Source organism: Dermochelys coriacea, chromosome 7 (assembly GCF_009764565.3).
Source record: "Dermochelys coriacea isolate rDerCor1 chromosome 7, rDerCor1.pri.v4, whole genome shotgun sequence".
NCBI lineage: Eukaryota > Metazoa > Chordata > Testudines > Dermochelyidae > Dermochelys > Dermochelys coriacea.
The window spans coordinates 114,638,636-114,650,995 of record NC_050074.1 but is presented as its reverse complement, the minus strand read 5'-3'; the positions used below and the strand labels follow the sequence as shown (position 1 = coordinate 114,650,995).

The window sequence follows — 12,360 nt, the reverse complement described above, 5'->3', positions numbered from 1 at the left end:
GGACACAAGGAGAAATCTATGGCCTCCAGAGCTGAGGATAATAAGGAGTTTTTTTAATACATTAGAAACAGAGTCTGATAATGGTCCATGATTAGATGGAAATGGTAGCTATCAATAATAAGACGGAAAAGCGTTCAATAGATATTTCTATTCTGAATTTGAGGAAGACACAGATTAGGTAGCCTCATCATATGGTGATGAGAGAATACTTTCCATTCCAACAGTAGCTCTGTAGGATGTTAAACAGAAGCTACTGAAGTTAGACATTTTAAAATCAGCAGGTCCAGATATGTTGCATCCCAGAATTTTAAAAGTAATGGTCCAGTGGAGCTACTCGACCAGCTATGTTGGTTTTCAATAACTCTTGGAGCACTGGGGAAGTTCCAGAAGACTGGAGGAAAGCTAATGTGCCAGTTTCTAAAAAGGGTAAGCGGAGTGGCCCAGGTAATTATAGGCCTATCAGCATGACATCAATCCCAGCAAAGATAATGGAGCAGATGATATGGGACTCAATTAATAAAGAACAAAGAAGTGTATATGTAATTAATGCAAATCAACATGGATTTATGGGAAACAGATCCTATTAAACTAACTTTCTCTTTTTTGATGAGATTACCTTTAATCAGCCAAACTGGTCATAGTGTTGACGTAACATATGCAGACTTCTTTAAGACGTTTGATTTGGTACCGCATGACATTTTGATTGAAAAAAAACTAGAACAAATAAAAAACATGGCACATGTTAAGTAGAGTAAAAACTGGTTAACTGAGAGGTCTCAATGTAATTGTAAATGGGAAATAGTCAGTGATGGGGTAGGTTTCCAGTGGAGTCCCCCAGAGATCAGTTATTGACCCTAGTCTATTTAACATTTTTATCAATGACCTGGAAGAAAACATAAAATCATGACTGATAAAGTTTGCAGATGACCCAAAAATTGGGGGAATAGTAAATAATGAAGAGGACAGGTCACTGATTCAGAGCAATATGGATCTCTGGGCTCAAGCAAACAATATGCGTTTTAATATGGCTAAATGCAAATATATAAATCTAGGAACAAAGAATGTAGGCCATACTTACAGAATGGGGATTTATTTTGGGAATCAGTGACTCTGGAAGAGATTTTGCAGTTGTGGTGGATAATCAGCTGAACATGAGCTCCCTGTGTGATACTGTGGCCAGAAGAGCTAATGAAATCCTGGAATGCATAAAGGGAATTTCAAATAGGAGTAGAGAGGTTATTTTACCTCTGTATTTGGCACTGGTGCAACCACTGCTGAACTACTGTTTCCAGTTCTGGTGTCCATAGTTCAAGAAGGATATTGGTATATTGCAGTGTTCAGGGAAGAGTCATGAGAATGATTAAAGGATTAGAAAACGTGCCTTGTAGTGATAGACTTAAAGAATTTAATCTAGTTATTTTAACAAAGAGAAGGTTAAGGGATGACTTAATTACAGTCTATAAGTACCTACATAGGGAACAAACATTTAATAATGGGCTTTTCAGTGTAGCAGAGAAAGGCCTTAACGTGATCCAGTAGCTAGGAATTGAAGCTAGACAAATTAAGATTGGAAATAATGCGTACATTTTAAAGGATGAGAGCAATTAACCTTTGGAACAATTTACCACAGGCTGTGGTGGATTCTCCATCACTAACCATTTTTTAAATCAAGGTTGGATGTTTTTCTGAAAACTCTGCTCTAGGAATTATTTTGGGGAAGTTCTGTGAACTGTGGTATACAAGAGGTCAGACTAGATTATCGTAATGGTCCCTTCTGGCCTTAGAATATATGAATCTATAAATCAAATAAAGCCTAGACATCCACCAAATGTAAGGTGTGTTGTAGCAGTCAGAAAAGTGGCACTGTACACTGGCTTGTTGACATAAGACGTCAGCTGTGTCTTTTACTTCACAATCCTATCTCCTAGCACTACTGACTAAAAAATCCCCCTATTTGATTAGTGCATCCTGCTATGCTCCTTCTGTGGAACAGAGTTCTGATGATCTCAGCTTGTTCCCTGTTCCTGCTGAGGATACAGGAATCAAAATACTACTTGATTTTTTAGATCCCAGTCTGAGTTGGCAACCCTAGTTAGACAATATTTTGAGTTGTAAACTTGGCACATTTCAGAGAGTAAATTAGAACCCCAAGAAACATTGTTTTTGCAAATTCTTTACCAGTCCTACCCACCCACTTTAATTACATTTTTGTCGGTGTCCGTGGCACTAGCATGAATGAATGCCCTGCAGAAGTATTTTTAAATAGTTTAGAAATAATCAGATTAATGGGTTAATATATATTTGATCCCACAGTGCTGCTCACATGGGGTCTACAAGAACTTCATGCCAACCAGGAGACAATGTCAAGATTTCTGCTGCTGGCCAACGTAAGTTTGTGTTTATAAATGAGAAATTCAAACTCCTAATCCTCACCTTCAAGGCTTTGCCTGGCTCTGCTGCTGCCTACATCAGCTCTCCCCTTACTTTTCCACTCACCCTCTACCCTGCTAACTCCCCTCCCACTAATGGATCCTTACATCTGTGTCCCCATGCCGGAAAACTCTCCCAGATGCTATGTTCACCAGCACCTCCATCTACTCCTTCAGATTTGAGGCTCGTTTATTTCAGTTGGCTTCTGTTCCATCACTTCAGCCTTCTTGCCCTAAATTTGTTCCCGTCAAACCTAAAGGTAATATTTCAGTCATATTAACCCCTCGTTCAAGTTAGTTAAGTGTTAGTGGTGACCGATGTCCCATTTTTATAGGGACGGTCTCATTTTTGGGGACTTTTTCTTATATAGGCACCTATTGTCCCCCACCCCCGTCCCGTTTTTTCATAGTTGCTATCTGGTCACCCTAGTTATGTGTTTAACAGAGGAACCAACAGGATAGTCTGAGCCAGGATGGTCTTATAGTTAAGGTACTGTACAGTAACTCAGAAGACCTGAGTTCTGTTCCAGGTTCTGTCACAGACTTCCTGGGTGATCTATGGTAAATCACGTCATCTCAGTTCCCCGTGTGTGCGATGGTGATGATGCTTCCCCACAGAGTGGTGTTGTGAGAATCAATTTGTTATTATTTGTGGCCGTGGTGATGGGGATCATATTAAGTACCTCGATAGTCAGATAGAGGTGTATGTTACAAAATTATATTGCATGATCTTTTACTGTAACCTTCATTTTCCAGTGTCCATTGTCCAACTTAAAGGTAAGCTCCTGTTGGCCAGGACCTGACTGGTTTTGAACTTGTCTGTAACACACACTTCATCCTTATCATCTTATAGACTTAACGGACTGATAGAACAGAGACTTTCTCCTCATTGCTGTATGTTTATTTTCCTTCCTTCGCATTCATTTTAAGTCCTGTCACAGCTGTAGAAACAGCAGTCCAGGAGGACCTAGTTTTGGTCAGCAAGAGAAAAAACAATTGATAAGATGAGGCATGCATGTTGGAGCTATCTCTCTATCATACAAGATGTATACGCTGCAGCCCGGGGTTGTGTTCCTAGGCAATACTAGTGCAGCAACTGACAGTGCCTGGACCAAATTGGGAATGCACGAGCACAAGGAAAACCAAAAATGAGAGGGGCTTTATTCTGCAGTAATACACTGTGCATTGTTACTCTTGATCGGTATGTTACTCATGCTTATAACATGCCGGCGGCCATGGTGTTCCCTAAAGATGTTACCTGCATTAACTTAATATCCATATCTGGTGTTAGGATATAGAGCAGTAATGCTATTCATATGGTTACTGAAGTTCCTAGCGTGTTCTGGGAGGCTTTGTAACGTCATGGGGACATCTCTTCCAGATCTTTCCCCCAGTAAGACAGAAGAGTCTCCAGAGATCCTTACTGGGTTTGTCACTGACCTCAGTACGGGTTAGGACAAGATTTTTGGAGTTTAATCTGGGCTGTGTGAATACTCATGCAGAGCAGATCATGACCAATGAAGTCATAGTTCCGCCACCTCACTGGTGGGTCTCAGTGCTTTGATTTCAAACATGGAGGCAGAGCTGCTGAAGTGCGAACAGCACTAGCAACGAGGCACGTGTGCCTGCTATAGCTTGTCTGTACTGTGGAACTGTTGTCTAAATTTTGGTGTCCAGCCCGATTGAGGCTTGGAATGGACTTCTGAGAGAATGAGGCTACCGTATACAAACCCGGTGACCCAGAAGGAAGCTTTAAAACCTTTAAATCCTTTATAATCTGGCATTAGAAAATCCTAATTATAAAACTTCTCACTACTAGGACATGAAAAAATGTGATGATAAACTGTGTCTGGGAAGATGAAGTGACTAGTGGGGGATGGGCGGGGCACTGGCCACAAATGCTTTTTATAGCTGGCCATTAAAAAGAACACCAGTTATCTGCTGGAACACCCTTTACACCTTCTTCTGTAATTAATGCTTTCTGACATTTCCCTCAAAGTTGGTCTTACAAAATGCTGCAGGGGGTCTTTAAAATTTTCTCTGAACATATCACTGACATTAAGGACGCAGTGAAATTTTTTTTCCCCCCCTCTTAAAATTTTTCCTGGTGTTACCTGGCAGAGGAGCAACTATTCACATGTATGTCAGGACAGAGCATGTTTGAGTAGTTACTGCTAGACGAGAGACTAGGAGTCAGGAGTTTCTGGATTCTGTTCTCGGCTCTGCTGCTGACTTGCTGTGTGATCTTGGACAAAACACTAATTTTAAGGGATTTAGATAATCGATTCCCAGTAGGAGCCTGTGAAGATCACAGGTAAACTGAAGGCCAGAGAATCTGAAGCAATCTGGCATTATAATACAGGTTGATTTTTGGAAACACTAAACATATCTCTAGGCTTAACCAATTCACCATTGTAAAGTACTTTCAGATCCTCAGCTGAAGGATGTCAGTATGTGCAAGCTGTTATAGTAGTTGCTTATCAGTTCTAGCTCAGTGGGAGGCCATGGTTATGCCAAGATTACCATTTCATCTCTTGGAAATTACAGGGTGGGAGAAAGTTTGCATGAGGGGTAGGAAGTGCCCTTTTGGTTTTCCATCCATTTCTCTGTAGCCACTATGTAGCCATGCTTCCTTAGGATAATTCCACTCCCCTGCTTTGAGGAGTGAAACTTCTAAGGTTGCTTCCAAACCAGCGTCCCCTATGCAGCGATGCGATGCCTTGCTTCCTGAGCTGAATGTCGTGATTGTGACAGGCTGCTGGAAAACTGTAAGAATTTGTGGCTGCTCTGCCAACTTCAGGGACGTGTCCTCTTTCCTATTACCCAGCTTTTTCCCAAATTCCAGGGAAGTGTTTTGGTTTGAGTGTCTCTGCAGAGACTGAAAAGGGAGCCTCAGGTTAAAGCCAAAAGCTAAAGCTAGGTCAAAGCCCTAGCTGGGATGATTTAACTGGGACTTGGTCCTGCTTTGAGCAGGGGGTTGGACTAGATGACCTTCTGGGGTCCCTTCCAACCCTGATATTCTATGATTCTATGATTCTATGATTCTAATCTTTAAAAGAAAAGGAGTACTTGTGGCACCTTAGCTCATGAAAGCTTAAGCTCAAATAAATTTTAGTCTCTAAGGTGCCACAAGTCCTCCTTTTCTTTTTGCGAATACAGACTAACATGGCTGCTACTCTGTAACCAGTTTAATCTTTGTCAGTGAAAACCATCAGCTTCCACCTTGGCACAGACACTCACAGCAGCTAGTAATACTGAGCAAACATTTTTCAGCATGCTTAGGTGACACCAGGACATCATCCCAGTGCAGCCTGAAGCTAGGCAGATCTAGTCAGAGCCTCAGAGCTGATCAGATAGTTTGTGTTTTGGTTTTTTTTTTTTAAATAGCGCGTTTGAAAAAAGGCTTTCTGCTTTCTCCAGAGACAAAATGTGTCTGATTCAACTGGCCACTAGATATGTTGCAAGTTCTGTGTGCGTGTGTGTTGGTGTGTTGGTGGTGTTGGGGAGAAGTTCTGTAACTTGTTTTTTGTTTGACATATCTCACATAGGGCTGCAAAATGCTGAACACTCCAATCCAGGAAAGCACTTATGAATGTGCTTAATTTTAAGCAGTGCTATTTGAAGTCAGTGGGCTGGGTCACATGACCACATGCCTAAAGTTGACCACATGCTTATTAAGAGCTGCTCTAAGATATATCTGGGGCTGTTTTGGCTCCTTCGAGCCTCAGGATCAGGTGGCTGGAAGATGATTTGTTTGGTTTTTTTACCACCTGTTCTCCCACCACCCAAAACCCTACTTTCTCTCGGCATAGATGAGAGTTACCCCCCCACACCAATTTTTTTAAGAGATAATTTAAAATTTTTTCAGTCAAATAGATTTCCTTTGTGTTGAAAAGTTGTTGACTTCTTTGAAATGTCTTTATTTTTGCTAATATATTGCAACATTTGTGTAAGCGGGGGAATAGTCCCGCTATTGTGGGGGAACTTCCCTGGCTTCTGCACTACCCCAGATAAAGGATCCAAGTCTTCGCTCCCACTTCCTTTACCCAGTGGCCTCCCTGCCCTTGAGGGCTCCCCTTCCACTCTCCTGTCTGGCAGAGTCCTTGTAACCCCAACAAGGCTGGGCCCAGGATTCCCAGGGGCTTGACCCCCAACCCTGCTGTGGTCACGTAGGACAGGGGCTAGGGTGTCCCCACTCCGGGGTACTCTCTCTGCACTGGGCACTTCTCTGACCCACTGACCATTGCATTTGCTTTAACTTATATGTAAGTTATTTAATCAACAATTAATTTTTAAAAGAATAAGGAAAAATGGGAAAGGTTAAAGGAAACACATCACCCCGCTCGGTGGCAGGGAACATCACAAACAGTGTCTCTGGGATGTCAGGGCAGTTCACAGTCTGTTCCTTGTAAGTCCCAGGCCTTCTTCTCAGGCCCTGGCTGTGCTGCAGTGATGCTGTGGGTTGGACACTCGCTCTGGTGGTGGCCACACGCTCTCAGGCTCCAAGGGGTAGGACCCTTCTTCCCGTGTCACACCCGCCCTGTCAGGGTTACGATCCAAGCCTGGCCTGCAGAGCCTCTTGGCTGAGGGGTCTCCCTGTGCTGGGAGCCCGCTGCCCGGATCCCCCCTCGGTCTCCCCAGCTGCTCACCGCACCCAGCTCCAGACTGCTCCAGCCCCAGCTCCACCACTCTGTCTCTGCACTGCTGCTGCTCTGCCTCCAGCTCCCTGGGCTGCTTCTTTGGCCCCCTCTGCCTCTGGTTGCTACAGCTCTGCTCCAGGAAGGTCTGCTCTGCAGGCTGCTTCTGTGACTCTGCTCTGAGCACTGACCTGCTTCGTGGGCTGCTTTTTCTGGGACCTTCTGGCTCTGGTTGCTGCAGCTCTGCTCTCTCTGGCCTGTGCCTCTGGCTCTGGGGCTGCAGCTCTGCTCTCAGGACAGGATCTGCTCTCTCTGGAACTGGCACAGCTCAGCTCCCAGCTCAGCTTGGCCCCCTGCTTTCTCCTTAGCTCGGCCCCACTCTAACTGTCTGACCCAGGCAAATCCAGCTGATGATCAGCTGAACGTTCCTTTTTTTTTTTTCCTCTCCTGTAAACCTGGCTCACTGAATTCTGTTGTCATCTGTGACCTAAGTATAAATGTGCATCCTGACAGCATGTATCTTGTTCTCTTCCAGTGATGCAGTGCTCTGCTTCAGTAGATATCCTCCTTCTGTTAGATGGGTCATACAGCATTGGCAAAGGAAACTTTGAGAGGTCTAAGCACTTTGCAGGCAAACTCTGTGATGCCTTGGACATCAATCCGGATAGGGTGAGTGTGACGGTAAATGTTTTAGTTACAAACAGCATGGTTCTACCTGATGCATCCGAAGACAGTATGTGTAGAGTGAAATGACAAACATTAGAATTGCTGGAAGGGAGGGATCCAAAGGTTACCCAGAATAAGATACGGCGAGGTTCTATGAATAGCTGATGCTGAATCATATGTATATGTTGTAAATGTTTCAAAGTTTTTTTGGCATTTAAAAATATGGGACAAGATCTTGCAGACTAAAGGTTACAAGCCAGAATTTTAAAAAGTGATTGATTAGTGATTTTTGGATGCCTAAGTTGAGACTAATTAAAAGAGCCTGATTTTTCAGAGATTGGGTGCTCAATGCTTACTGAAAATCGGGTCCTTTGAATTTGTCTCAAGTGAGACACCCAAAAATCACAAATCACTTTTGGAAATCCTGGCTGCAGAACTTATCTAAGGGAGGTTAACCAGCTATCTGTATGGATATAAGTGGTTATGAAGCCTGCGGAAGTCCTGTTTGTCCTCTCTCTTTTTAAAAGTATTCTCTATTCCAAAATGAAGGGGTAGAATGGAAGGATTTCACTGCAGGCCATCCACATGGTGGCCTATAGATGCCTGCCTGCAATGTGTCTCAGATTTCCCAGTGGTGTGTGGTGTTTGTCAATTGGTTCTGGAGCTGTGCCTTTCATGGCTAACCTTAAGACTTGGGAACAGCTGTCATATCCAGCAAAGAACAAGTGAGGAGCTTCCACGTGGATTTCCTGTCTCTACATGATTAAGAACTATTTCTCCTTAAGCAACAATTATTGCCCTGTTCTTATATCCCCACCCCACCCCCATCCTCTGTGGAGTTCTAGGTTTTTTGCTTGACAAGATACCAGACACTTCCTGTTTCATCAAACACACAGGCACGATCTATCTTCCTGAGAGCTCATGGAACTATATAGTTGTAGCAGTAGCACAGTGTTCTCTAAGAGCTGATGTCCTGCAGAGATAGCGTATGATGACTGGTTGGGCAAGATATTCTGATTAGAATCCAAATCTCTGGGATCCATCCAGCATAAAATGAATTAAAATAATTGGGAAGGGAAGGGATTCAGCTCCTCTCCTCATTATTTTCCTTTCTTATTTTGGATGTTGGCTTAAATCAAGGTCTAACTATGGGGTTAGACAACTAAGAAGATTTTTTCCATGAAAACTGAAACTGAGTATACAGCTTTCAGAGTAGCAGCCGTGTTAGTCTGGTAGTCTATCCACAAAAAGAACAGGAGTATTTGTGGCACCTTAGAGATTAACAAATTTATTAGAGCATAAGCTTTCATGGGCTACAGCCCACTTCATCAGATGTATAGAATGGAACATATAGTAAGAAGATATATACATACAGAGAAGGTGGAAGTTGCCATACAAACTGTAAGAGGCTAATTATTTAAGATGAGCTATTATCAGCAGGAGAAAAAAACTTTTGTAGTGATAATCAAGATGGTCCATTTAGACAGTTGACAAGAAGGTGTGAGGATACTTAACATGGGGAAATAGATTCAATATGCATAATGACCCAGTCACTCCCAGTCTCTATTCAAACCCAAGTTCTCCTTTCCCCATCTGCTTTCACTTGACCAATCGAAGCAGCTATACTAGCTGGGTGGGTGTGCAGGTACTGCACGGACGTGGGTGGGAGAGGAATGTATGGCCCATCCAGCCAGGAGAGGCGCCTGCTCATGTGACTCTCCAGTCCAGCCTTCCAGCCACAGCAGGACCCAGTGGAGATATCCAACCTGCTGGGGTGGAGGACAGGGTAGGCACCAGGGCAGAGGGAAGGAGTGTCAGCGCCCAGGGCAACAGTGGCTGAGGAGTGAGGGAGACACGGGGTGCCATCCGCCAAGGAAGTGCTGTAGGAATGGCAGTAAGAACTGCCAGGGTGCCTGGAGCTGGCTGCCTCCATTGTGCTCAATAGCTCTCCTCACTTCCCCTCCTATCCCTCCACCTCTCCCAATCATAGTGAGTTTCTGCCCTCCCCCCCCCGCCCCCCAGCTTTGGAATGTGAGTGAATGGTATTTATTGGAGGGTCTTAGCCAAGAAGGGCAATGAGAAGAGTGTGGTTTATCTTGAAACAATTCAAGGTTCCTAAATCTGTCACATAATCAAAATAATACAACCCTCCCAGCCACCTGCTCCTTATGCTATTTAACCTCTTCTTTCAGGTCAGAGTGGGAGTGATACAGTTTAGCTCAACTCCCCAGCTAGAATTCCCCTTGGATTCGTATTTAACCAAGGAGGAAGTGAAGGAGAAAATCAACAAGATTGTGTTCAAGTAAGTTCTTTAGACAGCCCTATTCTCTCTGAGGGTATGCGCATTTTCTGGCCAGGCCTTGTGCCCTGTCCTTCACTCGGCTGACTAGGAAGGAATGAACCAGATTCCCTTTAGAGCTCATCAGCAGTGCCTGTTGTAGCCAGTGATTTTAGTTTAGTATCCATTTATTGTGTGATGTTATGATTAATCAATTTGTTATGTTACATATATTCACTGTATGTTAATTAGAGTTAATTTGTAGGATTATAAAAGTATAAGATTGATCAGTATTTGGAAGAACCAAGTATTAGACATGAGTAAGACAAGGTGAAATGCAAGACCTGTAGGTTGAGGCCTGCAAGACTTTAGCTTAGCTATTTTAGGCCGTGGAGACAAGAAATGATGACATAAGTGACCGAGAAATAACCTGATGCCCTAAGATTATGGGAAAAGAGGCAACAAGTAATAATATTGTGCGTAAAGGCGCATTTGTCTCAGACATGTCTTAATCATAGGATACAGGTTGTGCATCAATGCTAATGAGAACAAAGGGAATTTACACAGCCTATAGAAAATTGGGGTCCCTTAAGTTTCCATGGGACACAGAGCAATAAGAGAAAAGAAGGCGGATGCTTTTATGGACACTCGCAGAATGTAGGTGTAGACAGAATCACATTATAAAAAGGGGATGCCAGAATGGGAAAACTGAGCTCCCTCTGAGAGACTCCAGCAGGAACCATCCCTCTACTGATGATCAAGCCATGAGAGACCCATCAGACCGTAACACTGTTGTTAAGGATGTGAGTAGAACTATAGTTGTAACTTGTGCATAGGTCTGTATAGAATTTATATATGCTTGGGTAATCATAACTTTAATTGTAACTTAAATAAAACTTACGAAATAGACTAGACTTTGTATTGGTAAATATATGTGTGGTCACTATCCTTGGTCTTTGTGTTCCTAGAGACTAACTCTGAAGCAACTAGCAGAGGTGACTTTCACTCTGTTAAGCTTGAAACTGTAGTCGCCAGAGCCAAACCCATTGTGACGTAATACCATATTACAAATTACCATATTACCACTTTAAATAAAATAAGAGGCTACACTGTCAATCAATCATAGGGGTTATTCTGGAGAGAGACATTCTCAGTCCCTGCTGGGTTGGCCAATTAGAATAAAATTGAATGTGGGGCTCCCATGTGGCAGAGCAGAGGTCTAATTCTAAAATGGCCTTTTTGGTCCGTGATTGCTTTCAAGTCCAGATGATTAGCTCCTTCAAGAGTAGTGCCATGGATTCTTGTAGGTCCCCATGAAACTTGATGGGAATAAAGAAGCACTGTAAATTTGACACAGAGATAAAGATCATGCACAGATTTTTTAACCACCCATGCCATTTTGTTACTACTTGCACTTCACGCAGCTTGTTTGCTGAAGCTAGACTTGGTTGGTTTCTATAGTTGTCAGTTTTGTTTCTGGTCTTTGTTTCTTATCACACTGCGATTGGGTTTCCATTTCCACAGTCTTGTCAACCAAAGTGTTCAAAATCTTGATCAGGCCCCCAAAATCATAAGTTCACCTTAAAAATCATGATTTAAAAAAAAAACCCAGATAAATGTCAGGTTCTTGTTGTTTGTCTTTTGGTCTTTGAGTGTTTAGGGTACATATTTTCAAGCTGTTCTCCCCAGTCACAAGGGATAGTGGGAGCATCTATCCCTGTTGAAGTCAGACAAAACTCCTATTGATTTCAGTAGGCCAAGATTTTGTCCTAGAAACTTACTTTTAATGAAAGTTCAGATTTTGATATATTCATGTGGCTCTAGGAAATGGAGTTGGAGTTTCAAAGATGCCTATGAGTTGAGGTCCGGGCTTCTGTCTCCTTCAGGCCTCTGAAAATCCTAGCTTAATGATATGTCTACACTATGGAGCCTATGCCATCTAGGGTGACCAAATAGAAGGTGTGAAAAATTAGGACGGGGTGAGGGGTAATAGACTCTATATAAGAAAAAAACCCAAATATTGGGACTGTCCCTATAAATTGGGACATCTGGTCACCCTAATCATACTTACGTCAGTGTAACTGTGCTGGCATAACCCTCTAGTATAAACACACTGTACCCCAACAAAAGAAGTTTTTCTATTTATATAGGAACACCACCTCCCCAAATATTAGTTACATCAACAGAAGACCTATTCCATCAACACATCTGTGTCTGTTTTGTCAGCATAGATATATTGGTAAGGGATGTCGTTTTTTCACACCCCTGACTGACATAATTATGCTACGTTACCTTTAAGTGTAGAATGAGCCTTAAGCTGTAAGAAAGGAAATTGGAGCCCAAATCATCT

The 12,360-nt window shown here is 42.8% G+C and overlaps 1 protein-coding gene across 1 annotated transcript in view; it reads left to right on the top strand.

Annotated features, from left to right (window-relative positions):
• Positions 1–12,360, top strand: part of VWA2 (von Willebrand factor A domain containing 2) — a 71,011-nt gene that overhangs the window by 29,766 nt on the left and 28,885 nt on the right. Inside the window, 4 exon segments of the mRNA XM_043519378.1 lie at positions 2,314–2,358; positions 2,361–2,387; positions 7,602–7,735; positions 9,925–10,034. Coding sequence (XP_043375313.1) covers positions 2,314–2,358; positions 2,361–2,387; positions 7,602–7,735; positions 9,925–10,034 — 316 coding nt within the window.